The following is a 21,400-nucleotide window of genomic DNA, read 5'->3' as shown; positions in this document are numbered from 1 at the left end:
ACTGAATTCAAATTGCCTGAGGATGACAAGGGTATAAATCAACAGTTTGACACAATACACGGTAAAACCGTTTACCGTTGATACCATATTATACCTAAGGTTAAACCGAACGAAACAAGTTTTACATAAGTTAATATCGTATAAAACAGTTAACCGTAAATAAAATCATATGAGACAATCAACATTTCTCGAACCCTTAAAAAGTAGTTCACCGTTTATATGTATCTATTAAACCATGCACAGAACCGTATAAAACAGTTAACAGTTGTTGAAACCTTACAGAAAACAGTTAATTACTTGTGAACCCTTAATAAAAACAGGGTTATCTCCGTACCATGTTCCCGTCCATCATGGCGGTGAAAGACGCCTGTCCGATCCAGATGTACGTCTCGCTGCTGTACTCCGCCCCAGCGCTCACCCAATACGTGCTGTTTGTCGCCTGCAAACTGTCGGTCATCACCGCCTCGTACAGGACCGTTGCCGTGTGCTCGGCCAGGGTTGTGGGAGTTGAGGTAACGTAGTTCACCGGCCCAAAGTCGAGAATCGCCCAGTCGTTCTGTTAACGGAGTATAATAACGTAAGTTTCGGGACCTTACGCAGGAAAAGGAAGTCAACAATAGCTTTTTTGTCTCAACAATGTGGGCACATATGTCAGTATAACTCTGTACTTAAAATCCTTTGCAAAGAGGCCAGATATTGTATTGAACAGAGGATTAAATGTCAATGATTTAATTCATTCGAAAATAATTAAATTTGCGAAATTCGTGGTCAAGTTAAATGGGCGTTTAAGATTATAAAATCATATATTAGCACGATAACAACCAATCAAGGAATGCGTAATTATGTATTCAAGGCACTTAAGATTATATTATAGGGATTAATTTAAAGAAGCTAAATAACCATACTATTGATTTACCTGATGAGGTTGGTTGGTCTTAGATTCAAAAACTGGAGAATTGTTGTAGGTGCTAACTAAAATAAGAAAATACAGTGGGTTATTCTTCTTTATAGAATTCTTTTGATGACGTTCTCGACAGAAACTCGGCTATAAAATGCGGTTTGCGGTCTTGAACTCCATATTGTTGGTATTTTTTAAATAATTTCTCTGGAATTATTACATGTTTGTTTCGAATTAACAAGCAGTTTTAATGTTAGACTTTAAGTCCACCAAGTTAAAGCATTCCAGTGTGACAATACGTGTTTTGTGAGTTCGATTACAATATAAATAACAATGAAAATAAATAAAATTATCTTAAGTAATAATACGAATAATAATAATAATTATAATAATAATAATAATAATAAGAAGAAGAAGAAGAAAAAGAAGAAGAAGAAGAAGAAAAAGAAGGAGAAGAAGAAGAAGAAGAAGAAGAAGAAGAAGAAGAATTATAATAACAATAATAATAACAATAATAATAATAATAATAATAATAATAATAATAATAATAATAATAATAATAATAATGATATAAATACACATGTAGTAAAATCCCAAACTACCTACCTACCTACATTCCAACCTATACGTACCTTGTTTTAAGCAAACGGACATATTTGTTTGGCTTTATCAAAATATACTTACTTAGGTTAGACCCAAACGTTACGCTGACGTCACACAGAATCATGATTGTGTGTATATCGTCTGGTGTAAACAGCTCGACGCGCATGTCCACCGAGGTGGCCGGGAAAACGATGTCGAGTTTGAACTTGATGCGAGTACCAACCCGGAGTTCAGTTATCGCTGTCGGCTCGTAGCTAAGCGTAAACTGCGTCTCGGCAGGCGGCGTCTAGATTTAGATTTAGCTTTTTTTGCAAGCATGTGTATCTTTGTTCATAATTATGATGTTTTTTTTTAATTATTAGTTTTTTTCTTTTTGTCTCATTCGTCCAATATTAAGTATACACAAACTTTCTATTAGCAACTTACTCTGTATAAACAATTTTGTTATTTTAACAGGCTGATTTATTTTACTTTTACCTTTCAGAACTTTGCTTTATTAAGTATGCACATACACCATCGGACTACCAAATTACCTGTATCTTGGCATACCCATCTTGTTAACCTTTACAAAAAACTGTCATAATGGAGAGGGCCCATCGATAATGTTGGTATAACTCTAGGCCCAATCCATTTGTATACATGTACCTCAAACTGTCTATTATACTTAATTGTTTGTAAATGAATGTGTATATACAATAAAATATGTTTAAACTAAACTAGATGAAGATGTGAAGACGTTTATATCGCATTGTTGTGTGTGTGTGTTTTATATTCAACAAAAACACTAAATTAACCTGATTGCTAGTGAACATTTTAATTTGTAATATTTCACGTTTTATTTTCTTTTTATTTTGGATCATTTCGCATGTATGATAATATAACACTAATTGAAATAAAATAATTATTGTCCCAACCGGTTTCACCGGAGGGGACTTATGGCTTGCGCTCCGTCTGTCAGTCCGTCCGTCAGTCCGTCCGTCCGTCACACTTTTCTGGATCCTGCGATAACTTTCAAGTTCTTAATATTTTTTAATTTCATTTTGTTCCTACGTCAAAAATTCTGTTTGCTATGGCAACAAATAGACTAGAAATACTGCTGAAAATGGTGGTTTTCTGGATCCTGCGATAACTTTAAAAGTTCTTAATATTTTTTCATGAAACTTGCAACATGGATAGATGGCAATATGGACATGATGCACGTCATTTCATTTCGTTCCTATGTCAAAAATTGTTGTTGCTATGGCAACCAAAAAATATTCTGAAAATGGTGGAATTTCTGACAATGGTGGAGCCGGTAGGGGACAATATTGTTTGACAATAGCCTTGTTATTTTTACATTTTTTTCAATAACACATGCTACAAGCTGGATGATTATCTTTGAATCTTTAAAAAGTACAGCTTACTGCTCTCTTGTGTCGACTCAGTGGTTGTGGCTCCAAGAGAACAATGTCTTCGATATTGGAACCGACGTCATATCCGATGTGACTGCGCAATGGCGTGAACTGATGGACAGGCGACAGCGAGTTCACGGACAGTCTCGTCTCGTCACTGGCGTTCGTGAGCACGTTACGAACCAGGATCGTCAGCACGTACATCTGATTGGGTCTCATTGTCACGTGGTCATTCAAAAACACATGACCAGTTGCCCTTATAACAAAAAACTACGGTTAAATCTTCGGGCCTATAATTCACAATAAGTATTCTTAAAAATCAAAACATGATATGCTGTTTTTGGAACATGTCGAGTACTGTATTGTATATTGTATACTTAACCGTTAAACAATGTACATATTTCTCTTCTAAACAATCCAGTTTTCAGAATTCAATAGTTTTACTTAGATTTTGTCTGAATTACAACCAAGCGTCATTCGCATGAATACTCAGTTGGCATGGCGAATATTGATTGTTAATTCAAACTGTTGAACTTTGGATCAATTTGTTCTATATTTATCCATGAACGTATTAAAACATTTACTCTGTGGTATTTTCGAATCCTATAACTAGCTTTTCGCGCTGTGAACAATAAGAAACATTGGAATCTTAGTCAATGAGCTTCCATTGAATAATCCAAGTTGATATAATAACGATTATCAGTTACAATGATGTCAAGCAATGCCATGGATATGACGTTACAATGGTGTCAAGCAATGCCATGGATATGACACATTTAAATACGTTTGAGACCAGGATCAGAAGGAAGCAATGCATGGCGATTCGTTAAAGACAGTTCTATAGCTATGATAAATACTAGTTTAAAGACATCTTTGCATCCAGAGATGAAAGACTATAATTAAATGCTTATAACAGTGACACAAATAGCGAACGTTTTTTTTAATCTAGTCGAGCTTGAGTTTATTGTCAATTTTTGGAAACAACTTTAACTGAGAAGCAAGTATTAAATGACTTTAAGACTTTAAATGGCAGATTAATTTTACCACCAAATTGTATGGCAACGAAACAATAAGAATCTACATAACTGACATGGAAGTATTCAGCTTCAAAATGAACGACACCCAAAATCTAATATAATATAGAGCCCATTAACACATAGAACTGTTTGATTTAGAATTGTGTTGTTGCTCTTTTACTGGACACGTGTATTTAGATCAAGTTATGCTAAATAATTTATCATACGCATCATTCGAAATGAAAAATATGTATATTCACGCTATATAAATCTGAATACATTTTGGACGATTTGCACCAATTATATAACCAGGTTTTAAAACACGTTAGTAATCGTTTTAAATTTAATGTTGAATAACATCGTTATTGAAAACATTAAATATCTTTAAAAAGATATACGGCGTTGATGGTGTAATGTTTGCGACCAGTGAAAGGACATGGAATGAAGCGACTATGTATTTCAATTATGGTAGTGAGTGATAATAAGATAATATATTTTAATGCATTAACAAATAAATATGAAGAACAAGAAGAGGTGAAATTGTATGTTGTATTGTCAATAAGTATTGTAATGACTAAGTTTTCATAATCGAACGAGTAATACATTAGTTTCAATAGGAAAAGTAAACATATTCGCCACTGAAAAACTATGAACATAATGTCGGAATGAAATTAAAGATAATGTGTTATAATGTGTACAGATGTTAGTAGAATGTAAACATAAAAGACTCAATATTGCAAGACTCATAGTGATATGATTTTTTTGCAGAAAAACAGAACTATATATAAACGAGAGCGCCGATGGCGCTGAAAGCATAGTTGCAAGATACAGGGAAGATGCTGCTGAAGTAAATGTTTAGGTCAAAATATACTAAATAGTTTCCTTATATGTTTCGATGTAAAAGCGACAACTTTGAGCGAAAATAAATACAACATTTTGCACAAAGAGACCCCCATAACCATACCTTTTCTTGACGGGCATTCTTAGCTGAATCGATTTAAGCAATAAAAAAGATTTGTCATGTTCAAACCAAAAACAAATTCGACTCAAATCAAAATCGACTGTTTTTGCGCCTTTTTCGGCCGTTTTCTAGTGGATTGTAACCTTTTGCAGTGCCATTTTTTACTTTAATCTCCAACTTTATCCTATTTCAGGGATTAAGTAGTGAACACCTATGCTTCCCCTATCAATATCTCCAAACGATAAAACCAGAACAAAGTGTACAACATGCCTTCGAGGAAAATATGATGATTTGTTTAGAAAGTACAGCCCTTCATGACTCGATTATTTAGCATATTGTAGCCTTAACGATTGCTGACATCACGAGTCGCCCCCCTTGTTAACAAAATGCTCTATTTTTAGAAACGGGAATTCCAAATAGTGACGAATGTGAATGGTTACAAAATGACATAACTATGAAAATAAATACGTAGAATTACATTATTTCACGCATACCATTATGCAACCATCCGTTTTCTTTTCCGACTTGATACATTTACAGCTTTCCATTTAATATTTTACAGACACAGCACTCGTCCAGAATTCACGCGAATCCATTAAATCCGATGCCACATTTAAACCGTTAACTCTACTCGTAACGTAAATTTCTGGCTCAAAGTAAAACATTTTAACTTCAATTAACACATCTCTTACTTTTAAACTCTACTTCATCAAATCCATAGAAAGGCACGTCAGAATCCATGTCATAAATCAGAAAACATTCATCGTACTCCGCCATTTTTTACACATTTTCAAAGAATAAAAGTGCTTTATGCCCCACTTCCTGCTGAGAATATGTTTTAATTTCTATTTATAATTAACCGATGAAATGTTCCATATACTTTAACCAGGGCCTTATTAATTCAGTTATGTAAACATTTGACCTCTCACAGAACAGTAAACGAAGGAAATAGAAATTGGGATCCCATATAGATCTAAATTAGGTGTGAGGTCACTATCAACAAGAACAGAATTGTTTTACGAACGAAATTTGTTCTAGGTTATAAGAAGATTTTTTGACATAAAACGGTCTTAGAAAAATTCACTAAAAACGGTGTCAGTAATATTCTTGGAAGAAAACGTTAGAAAAACGTTTCCCCCCCAAAAAATTGTAAGAATTACCATATGCTAAATTAAATAGATATTTCGTCTGATTTTTGATCAGGTAAGGCTTCAGAAAGGTTAACCGACCGATGTGGATTTTCAAAATGTGGTATATACCTTAAGCATAGGTGCAAGCACCTATGCTAAAAATGAACGAAACAAAGTACAAAGAAACATATTAACACTAATATACGCAAATATGGATTATAATAAATCAAAACAGATATAGTTCAAACACCTATATATTTCCTTAGTATCGCGGGCTACCGCCCCAAACCCCCGCTTTGTCGATAGTGGTAAACAACTGCGTACCGGTAAAGTGCAGTCTAGCCTGTTTTTTGTAGTGTTTAGTGTTGCCGCTACGGTATGTAAACTTTTAATTGTACAGACATGTGATTAATGCTATACTGCTTCGTAAACTAAGGAGAAACGTTTCGATGTAATGTTTAGAGGATGTTTTGTATCATGACAGATTTTAATTTATTGTAATTTACATGTAATTTAGAATATATTCATATTTCATTTTCAGTACAAATGATATGCATCAAATGTTTAGTCTGGGAAACAGTCTACCAATGTTTACGGTGATTTTTGTATTATTAGCCAATGAACAATTCGGGGTTATTAATTTCGGATCTATCATGATGAAGGTCATCTAAGGTCAAAAGTGACGTTAAACAGATACGCCGAAAAAAGGTGCAATATTGCGTGTGATTTTTATAGGAACCCCCAAGCCAATGACAGGGGTGTCGAAACCAGCCCTCACACAATCTTCTCTAGTTACAGACAAACAGACCCCTACACCCACGTGATCAACGGGAGCGAAACATACCGACGAGACAATTGCGATGGGGAAGCAATAAGGATTAGGCCGAGGCTCAGCTGGCAGTACAAAAGCTAATATTTGCTACTGGCAGATATACAGTGATATTACTAAACTAGAATTTAGCGACGTGTTGCAATATTAGAGTCAATTGAATATCCTCTTTATTGGAAACATGGAAAATTGACGAAAATCTCATGTTTTGCGCTATTTTTCCCAACACTATTAATCCATATATTTTTATGATTTTATTGCGAGGTAAACGGCATGCAAAAGCTGGTTTTCGGTGCTGCCCATAACTCGTTGAAGTGTGATATATAGAGAATAATAGGTTAGTGTTGATTATAGATCAGGTTTATCATGCGAGGCTTAGAAAACAAAAAGCACGAGCCTTGGCGAGTGCATTTTCGTTTTCGTGCCGAGCATGATAAACCTGATCTATAATCGACACTTATATTTTATTCTATTTATCTCACTGTTTATTCTGTGTAACCAAGGTCCGTGTATTACTCTGCGTTCCAAAAATAACCGCTGATCAAAATTTTTTTTTAATCAGAATATCGTTCTGTGACAAAGAGTCGTGTGTTATTAATTACAATTTTATTCATATTGAATTGCAAATCTAAAAGTTTAATAACATCAATATAACATTTAGTTGTTATATACGAGGAACTACATTTGTTTACAACGTATCCTAACAACGTAGCACGTGCCTTTGATTATAGCAGAAATTTAATAAACTGGGCTTTAATCAACCGAATTCGCTGTAAAAGTGGGATAAATGGAAAAATAATACACGCATGCAAACTTGTATTTTAATATTGACCTGCGTGCTTTCTTATTGTTTTGTCTAAACCAATCAAAACGGCATTTACAAATAATGTACAGTATCTCAAGATGCTAAATAAAAGCCAATAATTTAATTTGAATATACCAAACAATTAATTTTTATTTTAAGAACATTATGAGAACGCATACACTTGTCTGGGATTGAATGAATATTTTCACCCAGAAAATTGCAACTCTGGTAACGCCATACTAGCATTCTTTGCGAAATGTACTCGTATGAAACAAACCAACATGGACGCCAACGAACCCAGCCAGCCAATAAGAACTATTGTTACACTGAAGTCGGCTTCGATTCATTCAATTTTTATCCAACGCTTATTTTCCACGTTTATTGTTACATGAAATATTGAATAAATATGCTTTAGAACAATAATAATAATTATTAAATGAGTTTGCAAACATATGTTTACACATCCGTGCGCTTTTCGACGGCGCTTTACCAAACGGAAAATGCCGGGAACATTAGTGCGGCAATTACAATAGACGGCAGCACTCTGGGTTTGGCGATACTACGATAACGGATGGCATTTCGATAACAGAGAAAAAAATTCACGCGTGAAAGAAATGTTTCACGTTTTTTTTAAACGAATATCCTTAATATTAGTTTTTGGGGCACGGTAGATGGCGGAGTCGATAAATTGTCTTTCCTTTTGTATTGTGAAGAAATATTTCAAAGAAGAATAGTATACTTTTGGGCAAAAAATAGATAATTCCATCGGAAAACAGCATGAACTTAATAATCATAACACATTTAGACAAAATAAAAATACTTAGACATATTGCAATAAAGTGTCTGCTGTTCCAACATGAAGAGTAATCACTGCGCTTCAAATACAAATTTTGAAAGTGTACACTCGAACATAAACAAAGTTAGAGCATGTTTTAATACGTGATATTCATAATTGTGGAGACACTTTGATTCCCGATAAAGGACACTTCGGATAACGGAGACTTTCAACAAATCGGGCAATCTGATATCCGAGTTTTATTTTCTACCTGAACTGCGTTCATTTATATAATGGCTAGTCTTACCAAACATTTTGAAGTAAGAAATCAATGTGCATAGTCAAACGCGACATATCGGAAATCTATGCATAACTTAATTACAAATACATGTGAAATATAACCAAGGGCGTTGATCGTTTACGAAAATAGCAATATTATAAATGTATAATATTCATGCTATAATTTCATTAGGTACATAATATCTTAACGCCTATATCTGACAGAATATATTTTAAGTGACGATAAAAATGATACTCTACATATGGAATTTATTTTTTAGTGGTAACTTGTGATTTAGAGAGATGAAAATGCAACGGATCATGTGGATCAACCCGATAGTGTTTAATTTTGATTACAGAAGGGCTCTAGATAATGGGAGACAATGGGGTCTTTAAGGGGCAAATGCAGATTTGTTCTTCATAAAATCCTTTGTCGTTGTTCATTAGAATCACATCATCAAGACGATTCTAATGCGTAGCCACAACATTAAAAATAGTAAGCGAATACCAAAACTCCCTTTAATTAGATCTTTGCTAATAGGATCACCTTCCTTTACGCAACGATAACGTTTGCTCAAAGTGCGATTTACCTGAACATTAATCACTTGATTCGTTGAATAAAACGAAACATGGGTAAATCATTTGAATTCAATAAAAATAAACCGATTCTGGGGAAAATGAATGCGCACATGAAATGTTTACATGTCATATTATGGAAACTGATTACTTCTTTTTTAAATGATTTCTTGTTTTGTCTTTTCACAGGATCTAGACCCATAAATAAGAATATTCTGCCTAAGCATTTGTGCTTCTATTGTACAGCACCTACATACCGAAAGAGGAATGTTCCGAAATTGTGGAGCATTGTGTCAAAGGCCACAAGTGTCTGACTTTAAACAATATAGAGAACTAATTCTTTAGAGCGAAACTGGATTACTTTTGAATTGCCTGCTTACTATAACAGTATTCTACAGAAAATTCTGCATCCCGGAATCACTAGAAAGGGTGTGTTATGTCTGGTAAAAATTGTCGAGTAATCGGGAAAAGAAGTGCCACTGTCATGGAGATGATCGGTAAAAGAAGTGTCCATGGAAATTTGCCATCGGCTTTTAAAACATTTGAATTTCCTCAAATACGTTATTAGACAAAAATGTAACATGATGTAACGTTAATGAACATATTGATCTTTTATTTTGAATAATAAGCACGTTTATTTCGAAATATTTTTATTTTGCTAAAATGTGTACTGATCATCCAATTCATGTTGTTAATCGATGGAATTGTACCGCTTTTTTATATATAATCCACCGTTCTTCACGGAGTTTCGTTTTCCGCAATACGAAGTGCTTTACCGATAATTGGCCGAACAATGTTCCTTGTATGAAAACCAAATGAACAGAACATAAATGCAGAAATCGAAAGAACTCGCCATTCGCGCGTGGCATTTGTTGTTCTATGTTATTAAAGTGCCATCTGTTATCGAAGTATCGCCACTCCCAGCATGCAGGCAGTGGATATAAAAGAAAATGTTTAATCTTTTGACGTAAGTGCACTTTTTAAGTTTTAATATTCTGTAAGTAAAGCTTACTGTATAACCAAACGCTATATTCCATGAAACAATTCAGACATTCATTAAGTAAATTTGATGTTTGTACTTAAAAAATAAAACGTCGATTCGCAGTTGGTGTAGCCTACACAGTCCAACATTTTGTATGCAACTTGCGGAAACGAGGGTAAAATGCATATGTTGCTTCATAGAACTAATGCCATTAAAACTTTTGAGATAGGCTTCCGTTGAAAGAGGCATCATAATACTTGAGAAGATATTATGAGCGACGATGTAGAAAAACGAGTTTTTTTTTAAATGCCGAATACTGCAATTTTAATACATTTGTATAACATTTCGTGACTATAAGATAGGTATGTTCACATGCTTTCGTTTGTTCTGATAAAGTCTTTTACGTTATCAAATTTTGACATATACCATGAGCATTAATACTTAAGCCTAGATTGACCTTTTAGTCGGGAAGACTCGGCATCTCTTGCATTGTACAATAATTATGTTCTTGAATAATATGATGCTGTTTCGGGTAATAGCCAGTGCCACATTATTATTTCTTGTATAACCCGCTTTAGGTTAAGTGCCGTGTGTAAAAAGTTACTGTCTTTTGCAGTTTGCTTACCGGTTAGAATTAATTAAGGAGTATTGATGTCAGTTACAACGAGAAATACTGATTTTTTTATTTAACAAAATGATAAAGGGAATATAAGCGCACATAATATCGTTAGATAATAACCTACTTTCCAACCTGTGAATAACAGTTTTGAAATTACTAAGTAAAATTATTATTTCTTTCCATGAATGAATATAGCAATCGGATCATAACATGCATCATTCAAATTGTTAATAACTATGTTCAGTTGATAACGTTTCTAACATTATATTGAAATGAAGATGTAGAATTTAATAATCTCGAGAAGTTATGAATTAAAACATTTTTGTAAGTTTACACTCCGTTAGAAATAAAAATGTGTGAGGTTCTATTGGTAGTTAATGTTCCAGCTTCAGATGATAATCGCAAGAAATCGAAAAACACCAGTATTTGACTTAAAAATGTAAAAATCAATAATATAGACAAAAGATTGTATGCTTTGAGCGCGAAAAGACATTCTGTTACTTATTACTAACAGCACTAAGGTTATGTCAACAAAATGACGAAAATCAACCAATTAGTTGGGCCTAAAACCTTTTAAGTTTAAATGTTTACCGAAAATCCATAAATTGTATTTAATCTACCTCATACCGGCATACCTCTTAATATGAATAATTTATTTTCATAAGTGAGTAATTGCCCTGTTCTTTGCAATTTAGTAATTTTCAAAGGTAAAAGATCTACATTTAATATAGTAGTCGATTGAGATAATGAGAAGTTTCGTCAGTAACTCTGCGACGAAAATGAACTAATTTGCATTCAACACCAAACTCCTTTTTATGTTTGGCTTTGAATGAGCCTTGTGGCTTGTTCTATGAAAGCTGATGTTGCGTAGAGTATCGGCCTAGACTAACCTGTGCCACGGGCACATGATTAACTAGAAATGGCGCGGCAGAGGCCGACGCGTATCCCCACGCCGAATGTTTGACCTAGGTGTGCCCCAGAGTTGGTAATGGGGCCATGCATAGCTGAGATTGACCGTATTGTCATAAGAGAAGTTCATCATCAATTAGAAGTGAATTGGTGTAGAAATGAAGAAGTTATAGTAAAAGGCAATTTTGGGTGGGTGTGACATATGTGGGCAGGCGCCCCAGGGTTGGTAATTGTGCCATGCATAGTTGAGATTGACCGTATTGTCATAAGAGAAGTTCAGTATCAATTTGAAGTGAATCGGTGTAGAAATGAAGAAATTATAGTAAAAGGCAATTTTGGGCGGGTGTGGTCTATGTGGGCGGGGCCCCAGGGTTGGTAATGGGGCCATTCATAGTTGAGATTGACCGTATTGTCATAAGGGAGGTTCAGTATCAATTTGAAGTGAATCGGTGTAGAAATGAAGAAATTATAGTAAAAGGCAATTTTGGGTGGGTGTGGTCTATGTGGGCGGGGCGCCCCAGGGTTGGTAATGGGGCCATGCATAGTTGAGATTGACTGTATTGTCATAAGAGAAGTTCAATATCAATTTGAAGTGAATCGGTGTAGAAATAAAGAAATTATAGTAAAGGCAATTTTGGGTGGGTGTGGTCTATGTGGGCGGGGCCCCAGGGTTGGTTATGGGGCCATGCATAGTTGAGATTGACCCTAATGTCATAAGAGAAGTTCAGTATCAATTTGAAGTGAATCCGTGTAGAAATGAAAAAATTATAGTAAATGGAATTTTTTGGTGGGTGTGGCCTATGTGGGCGGGGCGCCCCAGGGTTGGGATTGGGGCCATGCATAGTTGAGATTGACCCTAATGTCATAACAAAAGTTCAGTATCAATTTGAAGTGAATCCGTGTAGAAATGAAAAAATTATAGTAAATGGAAATTTTTGGTGGGTGTGGCCTATGTTGGCGGGGCGCCCCAGGGTTGGGAATGGGGCCATGCATGGTTGAGATTGACCGTATTGTCATAAGAGAGGTCCAGTATCAATTTGAAGTGAATCGGTGTAGAAATAAAGAAGTAAATGTAAAATAACCTAAAAAAATGAGTGATAATTTCTGACGCGGCCCCACCCCAACCGCTATAACTTTTGACCCAGGAGTCAGATCAAAATTCCAAATAGTGCAGGGTCGCACATATGCTCATAGCTACCATGTGTGTAAGTTTCAAGGTTCTAGTGCTTTTAGTGTAGGAGGAGATAGTGGCCAGGACGGACAGACAGACAGACGGACGGACGGACGGACGGACGGCGGAGATAACCACAATATCCCCACCTTTTTTTCAAAAAGCGTGGGGATAACAAGGATAACAATTGCTACCGGAACTTTATGATAGTTTCCAAAAGCGGTAAGTGTCGTCTCGGATAAACCTGCGCGGACTGCATAGGCTTATCTAGGACAACACTTTACAAACATGCATCAAGCCCCGTTGTCACAGAGCGATGCTTAAGTGTATTCAACTCTGAACTCGTTTTCTGTATGACTTAATTATCGGTTTATGTAGATACTTACGAATCTATCCTGAATAGGCTCTCGAGATCGCCTGTTGCTTCCCCATTGGAGCCCTCTATACCCGAAATGCGGTACTCGAAGGCTGAACAGGGGCACGCGGGTACACCGGGGTAGGTGGTGCTGTTGTACGCTAGGTGAGTTCGGCCATTGTGGTGCGCCCCTGTGACTGTGACGATCTTCATAGGCGTGTGGAACTTCGGATCTCGCATTTTCACTAAATTGCATATAGATAATAATAATAATAGTCATAATAATAATAATAATAATAATAATAATAATAATAATAATAATAATAATAATAATAATAATTATTATTATTATTAGTATTATTATTATTATTATTATTATTAGTAGTAGTAGTAGTAGTAGTAGTAGTAGTAGTAGTAGTAGTAGTTGTAGTAGTAGTAGTAGTAGTAGTAGTAGTAGTAGTAGTAGTAGTAGTAGTAGTAGTAGTAGTAGTAGGAGTAGGAGTATATATATTTTTAATTATATTATTATAATACCATCATCATCATCATCAACAGCAGCAGCAGCATTATTATTATTATTATTATTATTATTATTATTATTGTTATTATTATTATAATTAATTAATTAATTAATTAGTTAGGCGTCTTATGTATACATAAACAACAAAACAATATCGTTTCTTCCGGTTAATTGTATCACATAATTTCGGTAGAACTAAGAATTTTCATACATTGCTGTATCATTTAATTATTGGTATGATCGATATTCAATTAAATGATAAAACATAGTTAACATACAACAAACCAAACAATATTTGCTCACCATTGTGAGAACATTCCGGTCCGACCATACAGTCCGGGCAGCATCTGTGTCCGTTCGGTCCATATCGATCCCTGAATCGGATATAACAATTCCGAATAGTAAAATTATACATGCTTTAACGTTTCATTAACGCATTTATGCTTAGCGTCTAGAAAAATGGCATTGGCAAACAGCGTAGACCCAGATGAGACGCCGCATGATGCGGCGTCTCATCAGGGTCTGCGCTGTTTGCTTTAAGGAAATTCTGTAAGAAATATTCTAAATATAGAAATAAATATACTCGACATCCCTAATTTGGAAATAAATTGATCCAATTTAGAAGGATGGCAAAGTCCACTAAGTATAAATGGGTTAACATGTATGCTACGCAAAATATGCGCTAAATTGTGTTTCAGGTTAACGTTTAAAACATACAAAGTCAAGCTTGCCGTCAACTAAATGAAAATTGACCACGTCCATACTGAATGTATGAGTCGCGTTCTGAGAAAACTGGGCATAATGCATGTGCGTAAAGTGTCATCCCAGATTAGCCGTTGCAGTCCGCACAGGCTAATCCGAAACGACACTTTCCGCTTCTATGGAATTTTACGTTTAAAGGAAGTCCCTTTTTACCGAAAATATAGTTTAAGCGGAGATTGTCGTCCCTTATTAGCCTATATATATATATATTTATTGCAAATATCCAAATATAAAGTCACTAATATCCCCCGATTGTATTTTAATAATTGCTCAACATATACTTATATTATTAATAGTCTCATATATCTCCAAATATAGACTTTTTATTTTCTTTCGATGTATATCCGTGAAATAGTTTCCACAGTGAGGTAACTAAATAAATAACGTATAACGTTAAAAGTTTACTGAACAATGAATGCACGGTTTATACGAGGAAACAAATTTATTTTTTGTTTAATCATGTACCGGTAAAAACGTTAATACTCTAACGATTCGGACACCAAAATAATTATATTTCGTGAGTCTCAATTTTCGGACAAAAGGATTTTCATCCATACTTAATGACTTTACTTTCGGTCGGTTAATTTGATATCGCTATTTTACCAGAAATCTCTCCTATTGAGCTTTTCTAGGGGCACTTTGAACACGCGTTTTAACAACCGGACTAAGTGAAAAAAACTGACCTACGAATATATGTATATATTAATTAATTAATTAATTAATTAATTAATTAATTAATTAATTAATTTATTTATTTATTTATTTATTTATTTATTTATTTATTTATTTATTTATTTATTTATTTATTTATTTATTTATTTATTTATTTATATTAATTTATTTATATTTATTTATTTATTTTTATATTTATATATTTATCAACATAAGGGAAAATAATCGAACATTTAGAAAAAACGCCGTCATATCATCATATTAAAAAGTAAGTCCAAGTCCATGTTGTACCTACCTGTCTAGCTGCCTCTGACGCGTCCGGGAAGAGGCGTGGTCAGCATCTCCCGTGAACTGACCTGTAATTTAATTAAATTGAATTTTAAACTGTTTTGCTGAAGTTCGTTCACAACACCATTGATCAACGAGAAATTTAAAGGGACCATCAACCACAACCGACGAAAAAAGAAAAGTTTAAAAATACCGTATTTTTTTACAATTATCAGTTTATATTAATTAACATAACACGACTGGCATATTATATTACTTGAAAAAGTTGTTAAGTTTTAATATTTTTAGTACATTCGGTAATACAATTGTACCGGATACCGGTACCAGGTAACTACCAATTAACTTAAAAATAACGCAAGTAGATTGATCATCATCGTCACGTGGTTACCCCAGGACTGCAAATTATGCATGTGAATTGTATATATTTTGTCTATAAAATAATCAATCTACTTGCGTTATGTGTGTGTGTGTATATCGTTATGTAACCTATTTTCGCGATATACTTTCGATTTCACATCGCGAAATTTTATTACCGAATACATGTATACTGAAATATGAACTTTTTTCAAGTAAGTTATATACCAGTCGTGATATTTTAACCAATATAAACTTATTATTGTTAAAAATACGTTATTTTAGAACTTTTCTTTATTTTCGTCGTTTGTAGTTGACTAAACCGTTCACACACAGACGCCGCTTCTACTACGATCAAAGCGTGGCCGAAAACGTGGCCGATCGTGACAATTAGCAGGAGAAACGTAGTGGAGTCTTCATAAGCGCAGTATGATCGCGGTAGAGTCTTCATGATCGGAGAGCTCTACGCTCTCGCCACGCTTGTTTGGAACATGCTCAAAACAAACGTAGCGGGATCGTGGCCAACAATTTTCGGTATATATATATAGGGGCATCGTAGTACGGTCGATATGAAGACCATAATTTGTCCAATTGCTCGATTTAGACTCCGACCGGCCTCGATCCACCCCGATCCAAACCTTTTTCATATCGTGGCTTGATCGGGATGATCGTCGTAAAGTCGCAGCTCTGTGTGAACGGGGGGTTACAGCAACTAATATTTTTTAGTTATACAAAACATAATAATTGTATGATTGTAAAACGATAATCTACCGAAACCAATGCCAGTTATGTTTGTTTCATCAAGTTTCACTCGTCGTTTAATTAAAAAAGTACGGTTGGGTATTTTCTCGTGAATGATTTAAATGAGCACAGGCTAATCAGGGACGATATTTTCCGCCTGAACTTAAATTTTGATAAGAGAAGACTTTCTTTAAACGAAACATAACATAAAGCGGACATTTAACGCACATGCTTTTAACCCCTTTTCACAGAGCGCGGCTCAAACATATTAATTATGATAGCATTTCATGTCGTGTTTGTGGTAAATATTACGTTTCGTCAGATTTAAAATGGAACACAATACAGAAATTCTCATAGTTTATAATGCTAACAATGTTAATATTCAACCGTTTTTATTAATAAACAAGAAATGTATTTTAAGGTTTTTAAAATGTGTTTGTTCGCTGTTAAATATGCAATGATCTCACACGGTAATGCCTCCCGCTCACATGGATCGATCGAAACACCCTCGTTGTCTCTCAGATTAAAAATAATATGTAACGAAATCAATTTCAAACCGGAAAAATTGTCCGCGCTATAAGGACATCAATCATGGAAACGCGCGGTTACAAGTGCTATCAGAATGGATGGTTAGATGCACATGAACCAAACAGCACATCACGAGGGCAACAAAAATCTGAGTAAAACACAATTCTTGTCATTTTAAAGCTTGTTTCTATGGTCAAAACTGAAAAAAGTTATCATAAATATATTATGACATTTTATTGTTTGATGGCATGTACAAATGCCATCAATGGAAAATTAAGATTATTATCGCCTATGTACGCCACACTAATGGAAATGACGGAGATCTTTTGTCCCAAAATGGTCATATGCAAACGCAATCACGAAATAGTAACTCTTGGCCAAGCTCAAGAAGGGTCAGGATGCAGCGTTTCAGCCACGCTTACGCGTGAGGACGCGTAAATTTGCGGATAAGTTTGTATTGGCAATCTTCTGTGTGTTGTCAGTTGCTGAATACGACAAAAAACGTAAAGTCACTTTTTTACAATAACGCATCGAGCCGCGATCTGGGAAAACAGGGTTTAATGCAAGAGCGTGTTATTCATGTTACTGCACAAAGTCACTGGATGGTTGTTGTTTTCGAGACGCACATGTGAAGATTTTATTTGTATATTTATTTGTAAAACTTTGATAGAAATTTTGCAGCATAAAGTGAAGTTTTTATACATGTATATCGAAACAACTTTAAACAGTGAGATTGATAGCTAAAAGGCATTGGTTATTTTGTTTATTTTACTGACTGTATACATACAATAAAGTAAAACAAGAGATTGCCAAGCAATATAGTCCCCTACCGGTAAAACTCCATCATTGTCAGATTTTTTTATAGATATATTTGTTGCCATAGCAACCAGAATTCTTGACGTAGGAACAAAATGAAATGACGTGCATAATCTCCATATTGCCATCTATCTATGTTTCATGTTTCATGAAAAAATATGAAGAACTTTTAAAGTTATCGTATGATCCAGAAAAGTGTGACAGACTGACAGACTGACTGACTGACTGACAGACTGAGCGCAAACCATAAGTCCCCTCCGGTTTCACCGGTAGGGGACAAAAATTCAATAAAGCATTATGTATTTGAGAATGAAGCTAACTTGACATTATTAAATAAGTATTGACAGGTATCAGTCAACGAAATTTATTCTGTGAAAAGACAAACAAAATCAAAAGCTCAGCTCGATCCCATGACATTCGGTTTGCGAGCCCCACTGTGTTCCACTGCACCACCACAGTGAGGATAACTCTTGTCGCGTTCTGAGAAAACTGGGCTTAATCCATGAGCGTAAAGTGTCATCCCAAATTAGCCTGTGCAGTCTGCATAAGCTAATCATGGACGACAATTTCCGCATCAACTTGATTTTTGGTAAGGACGGACTTCAATAAAACTAAAACCACCATAAAAGCGGAAAGTGTCGTCCCTGATTAGCCTGTGCGGACTGCACAGAAAGGAAAAAAGTACTCTCAATAGGGCTCGAACCACTGACCCTTGGAGTCTTGGAGTAAAAAGTCTCCCGACCAGACCACTCGACCATCCATGCTAATGCTTAGAGCGGATGTATTTTTTACCTATATAAGCAATCCTCGTAGTTTCCCAAAATATATCTAAAACAACAGAACTTTCCAAATTATTCAATCCTTTCGCGTCGCATCGCTTTATAAGTTTCAGGTTTTCAAATCGTCAAAGATGCATATAATGGATATTTAAGAGCATGGCAAATGGTCAGTATTACTAAAAAATATAACAAAAACGAAAATTTGCGAATCTGAAACAACTTTTTTTAATTTTGTCAATTTACCAAAACGTTAAACGGCCCCTTAAAACATAGCAATAGATTATTCCCTACTTACCTATGGTTAACGACACATATCCTATCAAACACACAATTTTACATAACGCTGAAGCGGACATCGCAAAAATTCGTTGTTTTTTGTTAGTGAAAGAAATATTAAATTCCGCTCGTTGCCCAGTTCGTCATCGCCAAGGCTGTAGTTTGTCAGTTGGAAATAAGCGCCTTGGAATTGGAATTCAATCTTTCATCGATCTTTGATAGGTCACATCTAGAATTATGGGTAGAGTTTTAAAAGACAATTATTTTTAGCTTATTGCTTTTCAATCGTCTATTTGCCTTGTCTATCGACCGAGCCGCGAGAATAGAGGCCTTGTTTCCAACAGGACCTCGGTGGGATCGTTTGAATAGACGTTCTTTCTATAGGCGCATGTGACGTCCGTTCCTTAAATCTTTTGAAATTGAGGTAGAGTTGATTCGCATAAAACATCAGATCGATTTTTACAGCCGTCTCTCGCGTTGACAGTACCATATATCCGATGGTGTCAATATTGACGCGAGGATTCCATCCCGGGCTTTCATACGGCGCTAATGTGCGATGTTTGCAAAATGATATCAATAATCGAAGAACATTTAAATCCGTTGAAGGTATGCACTACACTACTGGGATTTCCTATAACTATAAAACACCAGTTACCGTCCTCCTGCAGTTAGTGCATTGTATTTATAATGCTTACAGTTAATACACACACACCAAACAAGGAAAGTGGCCATGTTTCATGCTTCTACAAGATTTCCTTTATATTCGCTCAAATTCTTTCGAAAAGAACCTCTTGGTAAGTACTCGCGCCCCATTCTAAGACAGAATAATGAAATAAAGACAGTTAATCAGTATTAGAAAAAATATGTTCAACCTTTGAAAATGTGTTTGTTGTACTATGTTGAGTATATCATAAATCGTTCAATCAAAGACTTGTGCTAATAGAGTTGGTAACTGCTGGGTTATGTTCGATTCTAAATTATTAGAAGAATAGAACATGTTCAATGATATTTTATTGCGTCGTTCAAAATGTTAATCATGACAAAAAAATACAGTATAAACGCTCGGTTAAGGAGCAAAATCTCGGGTTTCTTATACAAATGAACACTAATGAAAGTACTGACAACTCGCAGGATACCCTTTTAGTAGCATCACACTGAGAAAATTGTTAGTTAAAGGGGCCGTTAAACGTTTTGGTAAATTGACAAAATTAAAAAAAGTTGTTTCAGATTCGCTAATTTTCGTTTTTGTTATTATATTTTTGAGGAAATCAGGTAATACTGACCATTTACCATGCTCTTAAATATCCATTATATGCATTTTTTGACGATTTGAAAACCTGAAAATTATAAAGCGTCGTGCGACGCGAAACGATTGAATAATTTGGAAAGTTATGTTGTAGTTATATTTTGGAAAATTACGATGATTGCTTATGTAGGTAAAAAATACATCCGCTCTTAGCATGGATGGTGGAGTGGTCTAGGCGGGAGACGTTTTACTTCAGGACACCAAGGGTCAGTGTTTCGAGGCCTGCTGAGGGTTACTTTTTTATGTCCCCCCCCCCCTTCGAAGAAGAGGCGGTATATTGTTTTGCACATCGGTCGGTCGGTCCGTCCGTCCACCAAATGGTTTCCAGATGATTACTCAAGAACGCTGAGGCCTATGGTCATGAAACTTCATAGGTACATTGATCATGACTGGCAGATGAACCCTATTGATTTGCAGGTCAAAGGTCAAGGGCATAATGACTTGACACAGTAAAATGGTTTCTGGATGATAACTCAAGAACGCTTACGCCTAGGATCAAACTTCATAGGTTCATTGGTCATGACCCCTATTGATTTTCAGGTCACAAGGTCAAAGGTCAAGGTCACAGTGACTCGAAACAGTATAATGGTTTCAGGATGATAACTCAAGAACGCATACGCCTAGGATCATGAAACTTCATAGGTACATTGATCATCACTGGCAGATGACCCCTATTGATTTTCAGGTCAAAGGTGAAGGTCACAGTGACTCTAAACAGTTAAATGGTTTCTGGATGATAACTCAAGAACGCGTGCGCCTAGGATCATGAAACTTCATAGCTACATTGATCATGACTGGCAGATGACCCCTATTAATGTTCAGGTCAAAGGTCAAGGTCACAGTGACTCGTAACAGTAAAATGGTTTCCGGATTATAACTCAAGAAGGCTTACGCCTAGGATCACGAAACTTCATAGGTACAATGATCATGACTGGCAGATGACCCCTATTGATTTTCAGGTCACTAGGTCAAAGGTCAAGGTCACAGTGACTCGAAACAGTATAATGGTTTCAGGATGATAACTCAAGAACGCTTTCGCCTAGGATCATGAAACGTCAT

The 21,400-nt window shown here is 35.4% G+C and overlaps 1 protein-coding gene across 1 annotated transcript in view; it reads right to left on the bottom strand.

The window, feature by feature from the left end:
- LOC127865529 (uncharacterized) overlaps positions 1-19,418 on the bottom strand; it is a 60,248-nt gene extending 40,830 nt beyond the window's left edge. The window contains exons 1-8 of the mRNA XM_052405375.1: positions 19,055-19,418; positions 15,549-15,609; positions 14,123-14,193; positions 13,331-13,544; positions 2,905-3,148; positions 1,583-1,787; positions 917-972; positions 335-556 (exon numbers count right to left, since the gene is read on the bottom strand). Of these exons, the coding sequence (XP_052261335.1) occupies positions 335-556; positions 917-972; positions 1,583-1,787; positions 2,905-3,148; positions 13,331-13,544; positions 14,123-14,193; positions 15,549-15,609; positions 19,055-19,115 (1,134 nt within the window). The 5' untranslated portion in view covers positions 19,116-19,418. The remainder of the gene's footprint in view (positions 1-334; positions 557-916; positions 973-1,582; positions 1,788-2,904; positions 3,149-13,330; positions 13,545-14,122; positions 14,194-15,548; positions 15,610-19,054) is intronic.
- Between the last annotated feature and the right edge of the window lie 1,982 nt (positions 19,419-21,400).

This window comes from Dreissena polymorpha, chromosome 2 (assembly GCF_020536995.1).
Source record: "Dreissena polymorpha isolate Duluth1 chromosome 2, UMN_Dpol_1.0, whole genome shotgun sequence".
NCBI lineage: Eukaryota > Metazoa > Mollusca > Bivalvia > Myida > Dreissenidae > Dreissena > Dreissena polymorpha.
The sequence above is the reverse complement of the archived record's forward strand: the minus strand, read 5'-3'. Positions and strand labels throughout refer to the sequence as shown.